The sequence below is a fragment of the Salmo salar genome, chromosome ssa01 (assembly GCF_905237065.1).
Source record: "Salmo salar chromosome ssa01, Ssal_v3.1, whole genome shotgun sequence".
NCBI classification, from domain to species: Eukaryota; Metazoa; Chordata; class Actinopteri; order Salmoniformes; family Salmonidae; genus Salmo; species Salmo salar.
This window is the reverse complement of record NC_059442.1, coordinates 163888236-163908074: the sequence shown is the minus strand read 5'-3', so window position 1 is coordinate 163908074 and position 19839 is coordinate 163888236. Positions and strand designations below refer to the sequence as shown.

The window sequence follows — 19839 nt, the reverse complement described above, 5'->3', positions numbered from 1 at the left end:
TTTTCATTTTAAAATAACCCGAAAGTGAGAGGTTGTAATTTGAATAAAGGGAAAAAGGCCGTTCTTGAACATGGAGTACTGCCTTAATGTTGCTGGACCTCAGGAAGAGTAGCTGCTGCCTTGGCAGGGACTAATAGTGATCTATAATAAATACAAATACAAAGCAGTGTTTTTATGTACTGAACAAGTTCATTTCAAAGTTGTTATTAGACTTAGGACAGACTGAGTGGTTCTAGACAAAATGACTCCCCAAGTCCCTACATGTTCTGAGCTATTGATTTGAAAAGTGGTGGATTTTGGACACTACGAAAGTAGCTTAAAGGAACGGGACAACCTAATTAGCCTACACGGTACATTTATAACTAGGTCAAACCCTCAGGCCAAACCCTGAGCAAGGTTCAGTTTTACCACTGATTATACGCCACGACTACAACCAACCCATAAACTTTTACTATCCCAGAATTTAATGTTAAACTACTGATTATAAAACATCTCTGAGTCAAATAGATGCTTTATGCAAAACCTTGTAATGATATGTGATAACAATTGTGTCTAAAATTGTAGTGTCAAGAAATATTTTGCTGCTTTCCTAATGAAATATCTTCTGAAGGGAGGAATCTGTAGGTCAGTTGTAACATACTGAAGAATTACATTTCAGAGTTGTTATTAGACTTTGGAAAGACTGACTGGCTTTAGTGTTCAGAAAAAAATGACTCCCCAAGTCCCTTCATGTTTTTGGTGTAGTTAAGTTAGATTCACTTATGGTTAGTGCTATGTGGGATCCTTGGGACATTCGAAGGCCAAAGTTGAATATGAAGCCACTGTCTGTCAACAGTAGCTGTCAGCCGACTCCGCCCATTTAAAAGTTTAATACGCCATTAACATAGGAAGATCAGGGGGACTAAGGGTGCTGAAGAACTGAGCTCAGTGAGTATGAGAAAATAGGTTTTTGAGGTTGAAATTGTTATTGCATTGTTGCACATACAGTATTAATGTATTATGTTTGTGTTGTCTAGGTAGCCTTCCTGATTGAGAGATCTCTCTGAGCAGCATAGTCTTAAAGAGACATTAGACTATATGGAGCCTGAGGGAGACCCTGGAGTCGTGAGTAGGAGGTGAGTCAGAGAGAGGGGCTGTCCATAGTCGAGCGATAACAAGACTACCTCTGTTGAATTTTATTACAGAAGGTTTTAAGCTATTGATTTTAAGAGACTGTGGATTTTTGACGCTACAAAAGGAGCTTAAAGGAACACAACGTCCTAACTATCGTACATGGTAAATGTACAATACTGTATATGTCCTACACTGAACTATGCTGCTTAAAGAATTCAAAACAGCTCTCTTTTTAGAAAAAAGAGCCATACAATGTTTTCTGGGAAGTGTATAAGTTTGCCCCAAGCCTTGCTATTCAAGGAGACATGGGATGAGACCAGTGACAAAAGGCAGAGGGTTAAATGATTTGGTTATGGAACCGTCTTATTACTTTGTCAGAGGACAGAATAACAAAAACGTTTTTAAACTGAGATAAAACACACCACTACCCCTGGAGAAAGGAAGTCAATTACATATTCAAGAAAGCTGATCTACAACACATATTAAGAAACAAGTTAAGATGCAATATCAACCTGATCAAACACAAGTTAACCCTGAGCTACAAAGACAAATGGATAAAACCAAAACTCTGAACTTACAACCAGATCAAAAACAGCTGCGATCCAGAACCTTATGTCACCTCCCACCTAACCAGAAACCAAAGGTCCTTGTGTGCCCAGTTGATAACCGGGATACTGCCTCTGGCAATTGAAGTAGGTAGGTTCAATGCCTTAGATGAGGAAGAGTGACTATGTACTGTCTGTGGTTTAAGGGGGGTTGAGAATAAACTGACCTTCTTAGTTTATTGTACTTTATATGATGATTTAAGAGCTATACTGTTCGACTAAATGTTGCAAAGAAAACATGAACTCTTCTGGAGTAAAGATGAAGAAAAACTTAAATGGCTATTTAGGAAATAAATATTCCTGGTTGCAAATTTTGTTTCCAAAGCTTGGAAGATGCAACAAGATAAGTTGTATACTTGAAAGGTTTTTGTTTTCTTAGTAGTTTTCCACTGCCGTATGAACGTATGTTTATATATATATACAGTTGAAGTCGGAAGTTTACATACACTTAGGTTGGAGTCATTAAAACTGATTTTTCAACCACTCCACAAATTTCTTGTTAACAAACTATAGTTTTGGCAAGTCGGTTAGGACATCTACTTTGTGCATGACACAAGTAATTTTTCCAACAATTGTTTACAGACAGATTATTTGACTTATAATTCACTGTATCACAATTACAGTGGGTCAGAAGTTTACATACACTAAGTTGACTGTGCCTTTAAACAGCTTGGAAAATTCCAGAAAATTATGTCATGGCTTTAGAAGCTTCTGATAGGCTAATTGACATAATTTGAGTCAACTGGAGGTGTACCCGTGGATGTATTTCAAGGCCTACCTTCAAACTCAGTGCCTCTTTGCTTGACATTATGGGAGAATCAAAAGAAATCAGCCAAGATCTCAGAAAAACAATAGTAGTCCTCCACAAGTCTGGTTCATCCTTGGGAGCATTTCCAAACTTCTGAAGGTACCACGTTCATCTGTACAAACAATAGTACGCAAATATAAACACCATGGGACCACGCAGCCGTCATATCGCTCAGGAAGGAGACGCATTCTGTCTTCTAGAGATGAACGTACTTTGGTGCGAAAAGTGCAAATCAATCCCAGAACAACAGCAAAGGACCTTGTGAAGATGCTGGAGGAAACAGGTACAAAAGTATCTATAGCCACAGTAAAGAGTCCTATATCGACATAACCTGAAAGGCAGCTCAGCAAGGAAGAAGCCACTGCTCCAAAATCGCCATAAAAAAGCCAGACTACAGATTGTAACTGCACATGGGGACATAGATCGTACATTTTGGAGAAATTTCCTCTGGTCTGATGAAACAAAAATAGAACTGTTTGGCCATAATGACCATCGTTATGTTTGGAGGAAAAAGGGGGAAGAAGGCAAGCCAAAGAACATCATCCCAACCGTGAAGCACGGGGGTGGCAGCATCATGTTGTGGGGGTGCTTTGCTGCAGGAGGGACTGGTGCACTTTATTGTTTAAATCCTGAAGATGCAATAATAAAATGTATCAATTAATCAAATCATGTACAACTATCTGAGGCTAAACCCTGAGCAAAGTTCAGGTTTACCACTGATTAGAGGCCAGAATTACAACCAAGCCATAAACCTTTACTATCCCATAACTTAATGTTACACTACGGATTATAAAACATCTCTGAGTCAAACAATAGATGTTTTGTGATATGTGATAATAATATTGTCTGAATTGTAGTGTCAAGGAGGAGAGAGTGGAGTCACCTGCTCTCAGCTGCCTGTCTATGAAGAGTAACTGGTCAATGATTGAACCCATTCACTTCAGAGAAGAAACCATGCCCCCGGATCTAAGGTGAGAGGGTTGATAAAGGACAGACTGCAACACTACACAGTTTCAGCCCGGTCGCACCAACTAGATGTAGGATAGTACACGTTTTTTGAGTACAAATGGTCTGTTCACTTAAGACAGAAGGTTAAATAAGACAGAAACTTTGGTAGAAAGGTTGGTCGCCCTACCAAAATAATATAATCAGCTCTATCATATGAATCCGCATCATGTGACATGGAGGAACGTACCATATCATGTGACATGGAGGGATGTATCATGTCATGTGACATGGGCTGCATTCCAAACACGTAAAAGACACACCCTCTCCCCTCAGCCCTCAAATTAAGTGGACACTTCTGATGACGTATCATAACATATGATGAGTTGACACTTGCAGGGCAAGGAGCGAGGGAAGAATTAATACATTTTAAATGGACCGCCTTGCCCGGAAATTCCTCACTTGTTCATCTTACGGTTGTGTTTTCAGTTATCATGGAAAAACCGGTAGCTGTTGTGTGTGCTTATATGCGCTACAGTCAATTATGATCGCTTTTCATATCTTGGCTAGAAGACAAAGCATCCGCAGACATCGAATACTAGGCATCTGACTATCTCAGGTAAAATCGAAAATTACAATGTTTAAGTGTGATGTTAGGGAAAGTTACATGCGCTAGCTAACGTTTCCGAAAGCTAACCGAACAAAAACATCATTACTTTTACGATACGTGTTTGTGCCGTCATGTGCATCAGTAGCACAATTTCTAACTGTTTTTACTTACATTTGTATGTTGACTTCTCCATATTGATGTTGGTTTTAAGTTTTGGCTGACTTTTCTTAGCGGATGTACAATCAACGCAAATTGAATTATGGGGCTAATTGTTTGGACCGACGGCAAAGATGGCCGTGTGAGTTCCCCGAAGGCAATAAAGTGAGGGTGTCTTTTACGTGTTTGAAACGCAGCCATAGAGGAACGTATCATATCATGTGACACGGAGGATCATATCATACCATGTGACACGGAGGATCATATCATATCATGTGAATGTGAAAAAATGTGAAAAATATAATATAATGTTAATTGGTGCGACCAGGTTGACCGTTTTGGAGGAAGGCAATACACAGTTAACTCTCTCTCTCTCTCTCTGTCTCTCTCTCTCTCTCTCTCTCTCTCTCTCTCTCTCTCTCTCTCTCTCTCTCTCTCTCTCTCTCTCTCTCTCAGTGCCAGTTTGCTGACTGTACATCATTTCAGATGCCCTTTGTGTTCAGATGTGATGAGGGACCCGGTCTCCATTCCCTGTGGACACAGTTACTGCAGGCAGTGTATCAGCACACACTGGGCCCAGCCCGGCCATGCAGGAAACTATGTGTGCCCCCAGTGCAATAAGAGATTCAGAGCCAAGCCTGTGCTCTACACTAACGCAGCCTTGGCCAAGGTGCTCCAGGAGCTCCAGCAGGTAGGCCTCAGTCCTGCCCTCCCTGCTCTGGGCTATGCTGGGCCCGTGGATGTGGCATGTGATATATGCTCTGGCCAGAAGCTGAGAGCGGTTAAGTCCTGTTTGACCTGCACTGTCTCCTACTGCGAGCTTCACGTCAGACAGCACTACACCATCCCAGCTCTGCAGAGACACACCCTGGCCGATGTCATTGGATACGGTGGACACAAAGGCCACCATGGTAACACTGGAAAGACAGAGAGGATCAAAGAGGTACTGTCATTAGAAATATAATATTAGATATGACTACAAGCACTTGTCTGGGTTGTTCCACCAATAGAGTACTGTTGGGTAGTGTCATTTGGAAATGTAGAGGTTTTTACATTTTAGCATTCGGTCATAAAGACACATGAATAACTTCAATAATCATGTTTTCCCATCACAAGAGGTGAAATAAATAAAATGACAATAGTAAGTGCCAAATAAAGTAACAGGGTTGACCATAATAGGGTTGATGTTTTCATCTTAAATCGTCCATAAATCCACTTGTGACAGGGCCAGGGGTAAGGGAAAGGGCCAGGGGTAAGGGAGAGGGCCAGGAGTAAGGGAGAGGGCCAGGGTTATGGGAGAGGGCCAGGAGTAAGGGAGAGGGCCAGGAGTAAGGGAGAGGGCCAGGAGTAAGGGAGAGGGCCAGGAGTAAGGGAGAGGGCCAGGAGTAAGGGAGAGGGCCAGGAGTAAGGGAGAGGGCCAGGGTTATGGGAGAGGGCCAGGAGTAAGGGAGAGGGCCAGGAGTAAGGGAGAGGGCCAGGGGTATGGGAGAGGGCCAGGAGTAAGGGAGAGGGCCAGGAGTAAGGGAGAGGGCCAGGGGTAAGGGAGAGGGCCAGGAGTAAGGGAGAGGGCCAGGGGTAAGGGGGAGGGCCAGGGGTAAGGGAGAGGGCCAGGGTTATGGGAGAGGGCCAGGCGTAAGGGAGAGGGCCAGGGGTAAGGGGGAGGGCCAGGGGTAAGGGGGAGGGCCAGGGGTAAGGGGGAGGGCCAGGGTTATGGGAGAGGGCCAGGAGTAAGGGAGAGGGCCAGGAGTAAGGGAGAGGGCCAGGAGTAAGGGAGAGGGCCAGGGGTAAGGGAGAGGGCCAGGGTTATGGGAGAGGGCCAGGGGTAAGGGAGAGGGCCAGGGTTAAGGGCTAGGGGTAAGGGAGAGGGAGAGGGGTAAGGGAGAGGGGCAAGTTGAGTCATTTTTTACCTTCATGCTGGCTTCAGATGCTCGTGGAAAATAAGAAACTGGGAAGTGGCAAGTACGACATGATTGTGTTCAAATGATGTTGAAGTCGTAACAATTCTTTAACCAATACAATTCTAGCTTGCTTGATAAGCTAGCTAACAATGCTAATAATAAAGTTAGCTAGCTTGCTTAACATTGACAATATGGTCAGACTAGCTACATCAAAATATTGACATGGTTGTAATTGTCAAAAACTGATTTGTCATCATCTTTTGGTTGAAAAGGTGAAAAGTCACAACTCGGGTAACAACATTTTCCCACTTGTAATTCCGACATGGAGGGTTGTTCAAGTGAAATTTCCCACTGGGAACTAGGAGCTCCGAAAGCACGTGAATGTGGCATCAGCATTACTCCGTCATGGGAAATATAGTATTCTTTCTAACAAAGATATCAACATATATTTCAGGATGTTGTGTACCCCTGGAAATAATCAGAATGAATGTAAACATTGCGGTTTTAAACACATAGCTTGTCCAAAAAAGTGGTCTCTTGACATAAGAAGTTAAGCCACCTACAAATATCTGTACTGAATAAAATTTTGCACTATCTTTATTTCCGAAACAAAACTCAACACAATCCCATTCACTTTTTTGTCTTTAATGGATTTTAAGCATCATATAACCTCTTAAGAATCCGCCCCTTTTTTTCAATTTTCGCCTAAAATGACATACACAAATCTAACTGCCTGTAACTCAGGCCCTGAAGCAAGGATAGGCATATTATTGGTACTATTTCAAAGGAAACACTTTGAAGTTTGTGGAAATGTGAAAGGAATGTAGGAGAATATAACAGAATAGATCTGGTAAAAGATAATACAAAGAAACAACCAACCGTTCTTTTGTATTTTTTTGTACCATCATCTTTGAAATGCAAGAGAAAGGCCATAATGTATTATTCCAGTCCAGCTGCAATTTTGATTTTGGCCAATGTATGTGCAAAGTTTTAGACTGATCCAATGAACTATTGTGTTTCAGTAAAAATATTTCTACCACGACTGCCCAAATGTGCCTAATTGGTTTATTAATAACTTTTCAAGTTCAAAACTGTGCACTCTCCTCAAACAATAGCATGGTATTATTTTACTGTAATAGCTACTGTAAATTGGACAGTGCAGTTCGATTAACAAGAATTTAAGCTTTCTGCCAATATCAGATATGTCTATGTCCTGGGAAATTCTCTTGTTACTTACACTTTTAACATAGGCCCTGTTGTTACCTCATAATCCAGCGATAATGCCTTGCATTACGCCTGGGAAGAAAACACTCAACTTGCCATTGGCTCAACTTACACCAAGGCAAACATTTTGGCAATATTAGCCCACACAGCTACAAGGATGCACTTTCATGCTAGGTTTAGGACCTAATTTTAAGCTTATATAGACCCCAACTGATGTATAGAACAATCTTAAAAGTGTCTACTTTGGTTTAGATACAAATATCCTGAAACCTACAACGCAAACCTATAACTCAATTTTCCACCCCAAAACACCAGGAAATTGCCAAAAAGAGTGGAAAGAGCTCACCTGCTTTTACACTATGATTTGACTATTATATGTTCTATGTTTCTTTTGAAAAAATAATTTTAAAATAGTTTCTCTATATTAAAACGAGAATTTAGTTCACTTAACAGGGTTGAAAGAGAGACATAATGTATCACTAAGCACATGGAATAAATTATCATCTCCAGACATGACTTCAAAGCAACAAAATAACTTTACAATGAGAAATTGAGAAATGTTGTGATTTAAGTGGGTAAGAATCTTCTTTGAAGTCAGAAAATCATGACAAAATGCAGATTTATTTTTGCACTTTAGTAAGTCTTTATTCATAAAAAAATTTGATTTATTGAATTTTCCATGCGGTCTTCATTCTTTTATATGCACTTCATTTAATATAACATGCTTTTAAAATTAGATATTTGTGCACAATTTCTACTTACAACATCAAAGGGAGGCAAAACGTACTCTATTTGTGGAACGACCCAACTATTGTTGATATAATGAGACTTACTGTGTGTGTGTCCTGGTTACTCTTCAGAAGAATGAGGATGAGGATGAGGTGGAGGGGAGCGTCTCTAAAAAGATGAAGATGGGGGAAGAAGATTCTGAGCTGAAGAAAATCATCTCTGAGCTGAAGAAGGAGAATTCAGTATTAAAACAAGAGGCAATTGAGAAACAACGGATGGACACCATCAACAAACTCCGCTCAGACCTTCAGCAGAAAGCAGCTGAGACTGAGAGAGGAAACCTGGAGAATATTACAGCTGGTCAGTGTTAGGGTTGAATATTTTCCCGGTATTTTACAAATGTTTCATCCCGAGAATAAATCACTTTTCTCCCGGGTAACCCGGTATTTCACGCCAAAAACGAAAGTGTGATTCAAAAGCATTATAAAGCATATACTGTAAATAGACCTATGTCTGGATTTGATTAGAGCTTTGATCGAAAACGCTACCTGAGCTTGATGAGCCATATATTAAATACATGTTATGAGCCCTACATTAAAAGATATTTAAGGAGCCCAAGCCCAAATGATTGTGCCGTTATCCAATACATGTATATTTATAGGCTAATGCAGGCTATGAACGACAGAAAAACATAAAAGCCCATAGATGTAGCTAGCTATATGCTCTCTTGGATAAATACATGAAACTAGCTCCAGTAGGCTAATCTTTTTGAGTGTGAACTGCATTACTGTGTTGTATTATACTGTATTATATGGACTGGAATTACGCACATTGTTCAAACCATGATAAAGCAGGGAGAGAACATGCGATTCTGGTACAGCACATGCTGCCTACAAAGTTACAGGTACAGGCTAGCGAATTTAATTTTCATTTTGAAATATAGTAGGGCCTATTTGTATAATTAGTAAGCTGACGCATATCATCTAGCTTTCATAATACACTACATGGTCAAAAGTATGTAGACACCTGCTTGTAGAACATCTCATTCAAAAATCATGGGCCTTAATATGGGGTTGGTTCCCCCTTTGACGCTATAAAACTAGATGTTGGAACATTGCTGCAGAGACTTGCATCCATTAAGCCAAAAGAGCATTAGTGGGGTCGAACACTGATGTTGGGCGACTAGGCCTGGCTCTCAGTCCTCCCAAAGATATTCGATGGGGTTGAGGTTAGAGCTCTGTGCAGGCCAGTCAAGTTTTTCCACACTGATCTCGACAAACCGTTTCTATATGGACCTATTGGGGCATTGGGGCAGGTAGCGTTCTCCTGGCATCCACCAAACCCAGATTTTTCTGTGGGATTACCAGATGGTGAACCGTGATTCATCACTCCAGAGAACGCGTTTCCACTGCTCCAGATGGCAGCAAGCTTTACACCACTCCAGCCGAAGATTGGCATTGCACATGGTGATCTTAGTGCTGTGTGTGGCTGCTCGACCATGGAAACCCATTTCATGAAGCTGCCGACAAACAGTTCTTGTGCCGACATTGCTTCCAGAGGCTGTTTGGAACTTGGTAGTGAGTGTTGCAACCGAGGACAGGCGATTTCAGCACTTGGCAGTCCTGTTCTGTGAGCTTGTGTGGCCTACCACTTCGCACTGAGCCTTTGCTGCTCCTAGACGTTTCCACTTCACAATAACAGCACTTACAGTTGACCAGGCAGCTCTAGCAGGGCAGAAATGAGATGAACTGACTTGTTGGAAAGGTGGCATCCTATGACAGTGCCACGTTGAAAGTCACTGAGCTCTTTAGTACGGGCCATTCTACTGCCAATGTTCGTCTACAGAGATTGCATGGCTGTGTGCTCGATTTTAACACCTGGCAGCAATGGGTGTGGCTGAAATAGCTGAATCCACTAATTTGAAGGGGTGTCCACATCCTTATTGCCATTTAGTGTATTTCCCCAAATGATATTGGCCTACCTCTTTCTCTCTGGTTCATTAATTAATCGCTTTCAACAGTTAAATTTAATACGTTTCGTTGTCCTTATCGTAATCATTCTTGAATAATATAAGAATTAGATGCAGAAGGCTTTCACTTTTCTTCACAAAGATTGAATGGTTATCGATCTGAATAAATAACTGCTATAGCCTACCGCATGTACTCATATTTGAAACTACCCGTGAGTTCTATTGGCTGCTGTATTTAACATTCAGCAAACAAGAGCTTGCGTCCCTCTTCGAATAGTCTATTGGTATAAGACATTTAAAAAAAAATGTCCAGCAGCCTATTCTAATCTAGCTTTTCCTGCATGGGACTCCAAGAGCTAAGGAGTGTTTTTTAAGGAGAGAGGCCAGTGGAGCACAGGTGTGTGGGTATTGAGCAAGAGACAGAGGCTCTCATCATTAATTAATTAAATATAAGGCTAATTGAATTTAATACCTGAAAGAGGTAGGTTAGGACATCTACAGTGCAATCGGGAAAGTATTCAGACCCCTTGACTTTTTCCACATTTTGTTACGTTACAGCCTTATTCTAAAATTGATTAAATAGTCCCCCCCCCCACCTCAATCTACACACAATAACCCATAATGACAAAGCAAAAACAGGTTTAGACATCTTTGCAAATTTCTTAAAAAGAAAAAACGTAAATATCACATTTACATAAGTATTCAGACCCTTTACTCAGTACTTTGTTGAAGCACCTTTGGCAGCGATTACAGCCACGCGTCTTCTTGGGTATGACGCTACAAGCTTGGCATACCTGTATTTGGGGAGTTTCTCCCATTCTTCTCTGCAGATCCTCTCAAACTCTGTCAAGTTGGATGGGGAGCGTCGCTGCACAGCTATTTTCAGATCTCCCCAGAGATGTTCAATCGTGTTCAAGTCCAGGCTCTGGCTGGGCCACTCAAGGACATTTAGAGACTTGTCCCGAAGCCACTCCTGCGTTGTCTTGGCTGTGTGCTTAGGGTCATTGTCCTGTTAGAAGGTGAACCTTCACCCCAGTCTGAGGTCCTGAGTGCTCTGGAGTAAGTTTTAGTCAAGGACCTCTCTGTACTTTGCTCCGTTCATCTTTCCCTCGATGCTGACTAGTCTCCCAGTCCCTGCCGCTGAAAACATCCCCACAGCATGACGCTGCCACCACCATGCTTCACCATAGGGATGGTGCCACGTTTCCTTCAGATGTGATGCTTGGCATTCAGGCCAAAGAGTTCAATCTTGGTTTCATCAGATCAGAGAATCTTGTATCTCATGGTCTGAGAGTCCTTTAGGTGCCTTTTGGCAAACTTCAAGCTGGCTATCATGGGCCTTTTACTGAGAAGTGGCTTCTGCCTGGCCACTCTACCATAAAGGCTTGATTGGTGGAGTGCTGCAGAGATGATTGTCCTTCTGGAAGGTTCTCCCATCTCCACAGAGGAACTCTGGATCTCTGTCAGAGTGACCATCGGGTTCTTGGTCACCTCCCTGACCAAAAGGCCTTTATCCCCATATTGCTCAGTTTGGCCGGGCGCCCAGCTCTAGGAAGAGTCTTGGCCATCATTCAATTTAAGAATGATGGAGGCCACTGTATTCTTGGGGACGTTCAATGCTGCAGAAATGTTTTGGTACCCTTCCCCAGATCTGTGCCTTCGACACAATCCTGTCTCAGAGCTCTACGGACAATTCCTTTGACTTCATGGCTTGGTTTTTGCTCTGACATCCACTGTCAACTGTGGTACCTTATATAGACAGGTGTGTACCTTTCCAAATCATGTCCAATCAATTGAATTTACCACAGGTGGACACCAATCAAATTGTAGAAACATCTAAAGGATGATCAATGGAAACAGGATGCACCTGAGCTCAGTTTCGATTCTTATAGTAAAGGGTCTGAATACTTATGTAAATTTGTTTGCAAAAATGTCTAAAAACCTGTTTTCGCTTTGTCGTTATGGGGTATTGTGTGTAGATTTGTAGATTGATAAGAGAAAAAAGTGATTTAGTCAATTTTAGAATATGGCTGTAATGTAATAACATTTGGAAAAAGTCAAGTGGTCTTAATACTTTCCAAAAGCAATGTATAGGGATATATATCAATCTACAACAGGATTATCTATTTTGGATGGAATTTGAATGGAATTGATAGAGAGAGAGAAAGATGCTGAGATAGGCTGTCTGTCCCCACCCTGAGCATTGATGATTCATCATGCAGAGGCCGTAGAAAAGCCAGATTTAGACATTGCATATATTTAACAGTTCCATTTCACGCCATGCTGTTCCTATAAATAATTTATAATAATTTACCGGTTTCTCGCAGTTATTTTTCCCAGGAAAAGAGAGTGGTTTTAGGCAGTAAATCTCGGTGTCTCCCGCATTCAACTCTAGTCAGTGTGACTATGATCCTATCAGAATGACAGTTATATATTTCTGAAGTAAAGAAGATAGTATTATCAACATGTCTCCTTGTGTGGACTATTGTCTCATATCTTACTGTTCTCTCCCATGTTGTCTCTCAGGCTGGGTGGAGGTGCCAGCTCTGGGTCGGCCCATTCACCCTGGAATGCTGTATGACTGTTGCTCTGAGTCCTTCACTCCAGGTAACTCTACATTTAAGTGATATCTGCACCGATTATGTTCAGAATTATTATGTGTTTATAGGGATAGTGGAATGGATGAGAATAATATAAATGTCTTGGAGAATATGGAATTATAATAAATGATAATACTGTACATTACATTTTCCCTCCTTTCAGACGTCTTGTGTGACTCAGACAATAAGATAAAAGGGAAAATATCCCTGCCGTTCCCGTTCACTGAGACCAAGGTAATAGAGACAGACTCTCTGCAGGAGAGGTTCAGAGCTCTGGGACTGGATCAGCCAATCAGAACCAGTTTCCTGTCTGGACTGGTGGAGGTGAGAGGAGCTGCAGAGTATCTAAACCATCCTCTCCTGCACAAAGGGGACTATGTGACTCTGCACTACAAGAGAACCACCCGACTGGATCAGCTGACTTCCTTCCTGTTAGAGAAGGTGAGGCGTCCTGAAGTGATTCAGCAGCAAACAGCCACACACGTGGTCATGGCTGTGACATATGGAACTCAGGCCTTCATCGTTTGTAAGACAAACAGAACATGGACCACAAGCAAAGTTATAAATAAACTGAAGAAAATGATCCAACTTCTCACAGCAGAGGACGAAGCTGCTCAACTAGCTAAATCTTCTGGTCTCACCTGTACCTACTATGGAGATCTTGAGACAAATAGAGGTGATAGAGAGATAACTGATCTCTGTAAGTCCTTCCCTAAGCTGCTGGGGCCCAGTGGAGAGAAGGCTGTTCCTCTGAGAGTTTGGCTCTGCCCTCTGAAGAACCTGCACCCTGCAGCAACCTGTGTGAGGGAGATGAGTGAAGACCTGCAGTCCAGGGTAGAGAGAGAGATGGAACACTACAGATGCATAGGCACAAGGTGTGAGGAGATAGTAAAGCATGAGTGGGTCAGTAAAGTTCAGGACCTGAAGGATAAATTGATACATTTTATAGATCTCATTCAACAGTACCTAGCTCAACTGCAGAAACTCATGGGTAGAGTTTTGGTGTCTGTGAGGTCAGGAGTGCAGGAGGAGAAAGCTGTTGAAGAAGAGATGATAGGTCATGATCTGTCCCCGTTCAGAATGGAAGCAACAGGACAGTGGCTGGATGACAAACAGGCTGAGCTGAAGTTCCTTGAATCTCTTGACTCTAAAATCAGATCTAAGATGGTGTCTACAGACCAGCTGCAAAAAGTCATTAGTAATTCAAAGACAGACACTGTGGTGTGTTTCACTCTCACCTCTCTGGGTGAAACAGACCAGTATCTCTCATCCCTGAAGCAGCATCTTGACTCCCTACAGACATACTCACATACCAGGCCTGGCCACCGCTACCAGCACACTCAACCCTGGTTCAAGTCTGAGGAGAACAAGGAGAGAGTAACAACGGCAGCTAGAGCTTTTCTTGATTTCATTGTCACCAAGAAACTCAAGTTCGTTGCAACCTCCATTCCAGATGATTCCACTCCTGGAGCCTCCATCCGTCTCTACCAGGGAGGCAAGTTAGTGGACTCTGACTATGAAGCTGTGTCAAAGCCTGAGACTGTTAAGGTAGTAGACACACAGCAGAGTAGTGTGACCCTTTGCTTATCCCCGTCGAAGACTGGACAAACTGACAGGTTCAGAGTGGAGTACAGACCTGTCAGACCTGACCTGTTCTTTCTCCATGAGGAGAAGAACTGGAGAAGCATGATGACCGGAGAAAATGGGGAAGCCTTTGTGATATCAGGCCTGGAGAGAGATACACAGTACCAGATCAGACACAGAGCAGAGGACATGGCAGGAGTGACTAGTGAGTTCAGTGACATCACTGTGACAGAGACTGGGTCAGGGTCTGAGCCTGGGCGTCCGGTAGTCCAGTCAGCAGACAGAAACTCGGTCAGTCTGACCTGGAGAAGACCAGCGGAGGCTGCAGAGGGACGGCCTGTGCTCCACTACAGACTGGAGTACAGAGAGGAGGGACAGGAAGAGTGGGTCATACTGCTAACAGACAGGGATGAGTGTGTGTACTCCCTAACACCCACACACACCTCTTGCAGAGTCAGAGTGTGTGCCATCTATAGAGACGGAGACATGAGTGAACCCAGCAAGGAAACAGTCATCCCACTGGCAGGTACGGTTATTTGGAGTATTATATTATTCATACTTCAGAATGACATGCACCTGTTCCAAAATATAGTAAACCATAATGTTGTATCTCAAATCAGATTTTTCCTTTCTAATCTATAGTGACATTTGTGATCGTGGTAATTGTTGTTCCTCTCGACAGCTGATGTGACTCTGGACCCTGATACAGCTCACTGTGAGTTGATCCTGTCTGATAATGGGAGGAGAGTGACAGCAGGAAAAAATAGGAAGGTTCCTAATAATCCACTGAGATTTGATGGGTGGTCCTGTATCCTGGGGAAGGAGGGCTTCCACTCAGGACGACACTTCTGGCACGTGGAGGTGAATATTGAGGTGGAGGCAAGTTGGGCTGTAGGAGTGACCAGGGAGTCTGCTGAAAGGAAAGGATGGTTCTCTTTCTCTCCAAATGAAGGTTACTGGTGTCTAAGTAAACCTTCTTATAGTTCCACCCTGTGTGTCTTCAAGACCAACCTCCCCTGGCCCTCTAACCTCAAAGTGTTGGATGTGTGTGTGGATATTGAGGAGAGGTGGGTCTCCTTCTACAACGCTGTGTCCAGGAGTCATGTCTACACCATCACTGACATGGTCTTCACTAAGGGAGAGAGGATCTACCCACTTTTTAGAACTTATGGAAGAGATAAAGGCCTTGTGATCCAGGAGCTGAAATAGATTTCCAGGCATCATAAGAACCCTGACAACATTAGAGGTTCAGGGTGCGACTTAATTATCTCCCCTTTCTCCCATAGTGTGCACTTGCTTACGCACTTTCACTGATTTGAAAGAAAATGACTGATATAAGAAATATGATGGAAACTAACTCCCACTAGCACATGACTACACCGATCCAAAATATCAATGGGGAGTAATGAACGAGTGCACACTTCAGGAAGAAGGAGAGATTATTGGGACACACTCAGCGTGTGTGACGTTCTGATGTGTTTTATGTAATTCTATAATCACACACCAGTGCTGTACCTCCCTCTAGTGGCTGGTGTCTGCAGCACATATCTCTGCCAATGTGTGAATAGAAATGCTCCAGGGGTCAGCAACCGGCGCCAAAACGGCTCGCAGTGATTTCTTGGCCCCCCAAGTTTTTTTGTTTTTTTTAAGAATTGGGGAGGTAGATCAGCTTTAATACTGCAGATAGATTGTTGCTTCCATCAATGTAATTGTCTGCATCATTTCCAATACCCCATATATTTCTCTGGTAAATATACATATAAATATATAAATATACATACATATATTTATTTACATATATTTTCCTTTATTATTTTCCCCTATCCCTACCACCCATCCCCTAATTGGAGTAAACTTATAGACAACAGCACTTAGGCTTCTACTTCCAGCTTATACATACTGTAACGACCCGGTATTGTGTTCTGTGTTTGTGGGTGTGTTATGGTTCTCATGGCTACTAGCAGGGGTTAAATATGTCAGGACAGAGGGAAAAGTTGGGGGGGTATGATGGGTAATCCCGCGGGATTTAGAAATGCATAAATAGGGATTACTGTCTCATCTTCTTTCTTTCTGTTCGGGGCCTTGATCTGTTCCTATGGGAGTGACCCTTAACTCGTCATGGTATAATTGTGTACGTTCGGCATTTAGCGGTGTGGGCTGTGGCCTGAACAATAGCCCAGTTTAGGAATAAACCTGTGTTCTGCCCTGCACACCTAGAGTCCGTCTCTTTTTCCTTTATGACCCAGCCGGGTCATTACAATACTATATACATTTTACTGACACAGTATATTTTACATTAGTTATCTTTTGTTTGTTTTAATCTCATCTTCTAGCTACCATCAACCTTTCATCTATCTCTGAAGACCATCCAGTTTGATAAATTTTTTTGCCATATATTTTTAACTGTGCTGTTTCACAAAAGTTCTGAACGTACATGTATATACAGTACCAGTCAAAAGTTCACACACACCTACTCATTCAAGGGTTTTTCTTTATTTTACTATTTTCTACATTGTAGTATAATAGTGAACACATCCAAACTATGAAATAACACATATGGAATCATGTAGTAACCAAAAAAGTGTTATTTTATTTTTATTACATTTTTTTTTATTCTTCTAAGTAGTCACCCTTTGCCTTGATGACAGCTTTGCACAATCTTGGCATTCTCTTAACCAGCGCCACCTGGAATGCTTTTCCAACAGTCTTGAAGGAGTTCCCACATATGCTGAGCACTTGTTGGCTGGTTGAGAGAATGCCTAGCTATTATCAAGGCAAAGGGTAGCTACTTTGAATAATATCAAATATAAAATATATTTTGATTTGTTTAACACTTTTTTTAGTTACTACATGATTCCATATTTGTTATTTCATAGTGTTGATGTCTTCACTATTATTCTACAATGTAGAAAATAGTAAAAAATAAAGAAAAACCTTTGAATGAGTAGGTGTGTCCAAACTTTTGACTGGTACTGAACATTTTATGGACATATTTACGGTATATTACAATGTTGTTTTTAATCCCACCCTTCAGCTCAACCCCTCCCATCTATCTCTTAACACAATCCCTTTTTTATTTCAATTTGCCATATATTTTCCAACTGAGCTGTGATGTTTCACAAAAGTTCTGAACCTTTCTATTCTCATAGTTTCTAGAGATTGTAAATTAAACACAACATTTTTTGCTTAAAGTATTATATTATTGATCGATTAACTATGACATTTCAAATCACCCAGTAGTGCTATCTGCAGAGTTAGCTCCAGGTAAATGTTTCACTTCTTCAACCATTCATGTACCTGCTACCAAAAACAATCTACATATGGACAAATGTTCTCATGATTCGGTCTCTTCACAGCAAAATCTGCAGAGCTGGGATTGTTGTATCCCCCATATAACATTCTATTAGTTGCAAGAATTTTGTATAATTATTTAAATGGTAAAAATTTACATTTTGAATCCAATGTTTTGCGTATCAGTTCATAAACCATGTGCAATGGAATCAGTACATCAAAAATCTCTTTCCAACTATTTTGCAATCTATATGGCACAGCTGTCAATGTTTTGGTCCTTAAATGCAACTGGTATACTTTTTTTATTTATCACAATTTTCTTTAACCAAATTTGGTCTTTAATGCAGGGCCGACAGACAAGTTCCTTACTTTTTCCCACTTCCATTTTTGTGGTAATATTGCAATTCATTGGTTGTAATTTTGGGTAGAGCAAACATTTCCATATATTTTTGTTAGCTGCATGTGTGACAACTCCACCAGTCTTATTTATGATATCATTTACAATGATTATACCTTTTTAAAATATTTTTTTTATAATGTTTTTTTATCAATTACTATGTCTGAGTTAACCACTATTTGTTGTATACGTTCTTCTGTCTTTTCTGGTGGATTAAACTGAAATTGCAACCAAACTTCTATGGCTTTTTTTAAAAACAGCGATATTTTAGATATTATTTCATTTTCAAATAACTGAAAGTGAGAGGTTGTAATCTGAATAAAGGGAAAAAGGCAATTCTTGAATATGGGGTGAGACATTCTTACTAATCTGCTAGAGAACCAGTTCGGATTTAAGTATTACTTTTTGTATGACTGACTGTCACGTCCTGGCCAGTATAAGGGTTAATTGTTATTGTAGTTTGGTCAGGACGTGGCAGAGGGTATTTGTTTTATGTGGTTCGGGGTGGTGTGTTAGTTAGGAGGGTGTTTGATTTATTATTTCCGGGTTTTGAGTTATGGTCTATGTTTATGTATTTCTATGTTTCGTCTAGTGATTGTGTTTCTATGTTGAGTTAATTGGGGTGGACTTCCAATTGAAGGCAGCTGTTTGGTGTTGCCTTTGATTGGAAGTCCTATATTAGTTGGGTGTGTTTGTCTTGTATTTGTGGGAGATTGTTTTTGCATTGCGTGTTTTTTGTTAGCCTGCAAAACTGTCATTTGTCGTGCTTATTGTTTTCTTGTATTTTCGTGTTCAACGTTTGTTAATAAATTAAGAACATGAACACCAACTCTGCTGCATATTGGTCCACCTTTTCGGACGACGATTTCGCTATATCGTCCTCCGACGAAGAAAGCCGTGACACTGACGCTTTAGTGAGAGGTCTAATGCTTTAACATTTAAGCATTTCTGCCCATCCGATTTCTTACTCATTATATAAAAAGGCCTGTTTAATTTTGTCTGGCTTGCCGTTCCAAATAAAATTGAATATTTTTTGCCCATATCATTTTAAAAACAGGTCACTAGGTGTAGGCAAGACTATAAGCAAATAGGTAAACTGGGATATGAGTAAATAGTTAATCAGGGTGATTTTTTAAATAGCTAACATTTTGATGGCCATAATAAATAGATATGCCGATAGTGAACAACCTTGTTTAACTCCTCTTGGCAGTTTAATACTTTCTGAGAGGAAGCCATTATTTACTATTTTACACCTAGGGTTACTTCCTATACATAACTTTAACCCATTTTATAGTACCAGTCAAAAGTTTGGACACACCTACTCATTCAAGTTTTTATTTTGACTATTTTCTATATTTTACAATGTAGTAAAGACATCACATCTATGAAATAACACATATGGAATCATGTAGTAACCAAAAAAGTGTTAAACAAATCAAAATATATTTTATATTTGAGATTCTTCAAAGTAGCCACCCTTTGCCTTAATGACTGCTTTGCACACTCTTGGCATTCTCTCAACCAGCTTCATGAGGAATGCTTTTCCAACAGTCTTGAAGGACTTCCCGCATATGCTGAGCACTTGTTGGCTGCTTTATCTTCACTCTGCTGTCTAACTCATCCCAAACCATCTCAATTGGGTTGAGGTTGGGTGATTGTGGAGGCCAGGTCATCTTATGCTGCACTCCATCACTCTCCTTGGTCAAACTGCCCTTGCACAGCCTGTTGAAAAACAAATGATAGCGCAAACCAGATGGGATGGCGTATCGCTGCAGAATGCTGTGGTTGCCATGCTGGTCAAGTGTGCCTTAAATTCTAAATAAATCACTGACAGTGTCACCAGCAAAGCACCCCCACACCATCACACCTCCTCCTCCATGCTTCACGGTGGGAACCACACATGCGGAGAT

The 19839-nt window shown here is 41.3% G+C and overlaps 1 protein-coding gene across 4 annotated transcripts; it reads left to right on the top strand.

The window, feature by feature from the left end:
• Positions 1 to 755: 755 nt before the first annotated feature.
• On the top strand, positions 756 to 16451 carry LOC106571461 (verrucotoxin subunit beta). 4 transcript variants are annotated; one of them, XM_014144630.2, is made up of 8 exons: positions 756 to 927; positions 1017 to 1115; positions 3384 to 3497; positions 4694 to 5180; positions 8220 to 8448; positions 12584 to 12664; positions 12821 to 14767; positions 14884 to 14998. In XM_014144630.2, the coding sequence occupies exons 2-8, from the start codon at positions 1078 to 1080 to the stop codon at positions 14925 to 14927; spliced, it is 2940 nt and encodes a 979-aa protein (XP_014000105.2). In that variant the 5' UTR covers positions 756 to 927; positions 1017 to 1077; the 3' UTR covers positions 14928 to 14998. The 4 variants fall into 4 exon arrangements, with proteins under 4 accessions (XP_014000105.2, XP_014000086.2, XP_014000078.2 ...); XM_014144611.2 differs by having other exon boundaries at positions 757 to 927; positions 8223 to 8448; positions 14924 to 16451; XM_014144603.2 differs by having other exon boundaries at positions 759 to 927; positions 14924 to 16451.
• Positions 16452 to 19839: the final 3388 nt, after the last annotated feature.

Bases quoted from the DNA above. Each gene is read 5' to 3' on its own strand.
- LOC106571461 (XM_014144603.2), top strand. From the start codon at position 1,078: ATGGAGCCTGAGGGAGACCCTGGAGTCGTGAGTAGGAG. The intron at 1,116-3,383 runs GTGAGTCAGAGA...TCTGAATTGTAG, and splicing joins CCTGGAGTCGTGAGTAGGAG to TGTCAAGGAGGAGAGAGTGG. The intron at 5,181-8,219 runs GTACTGTCATTA...GTTACTCTTCAG, and splicing joins AGACAGAGAGGATCAAAGAG to AAGAATGAGGATGAGGATGA.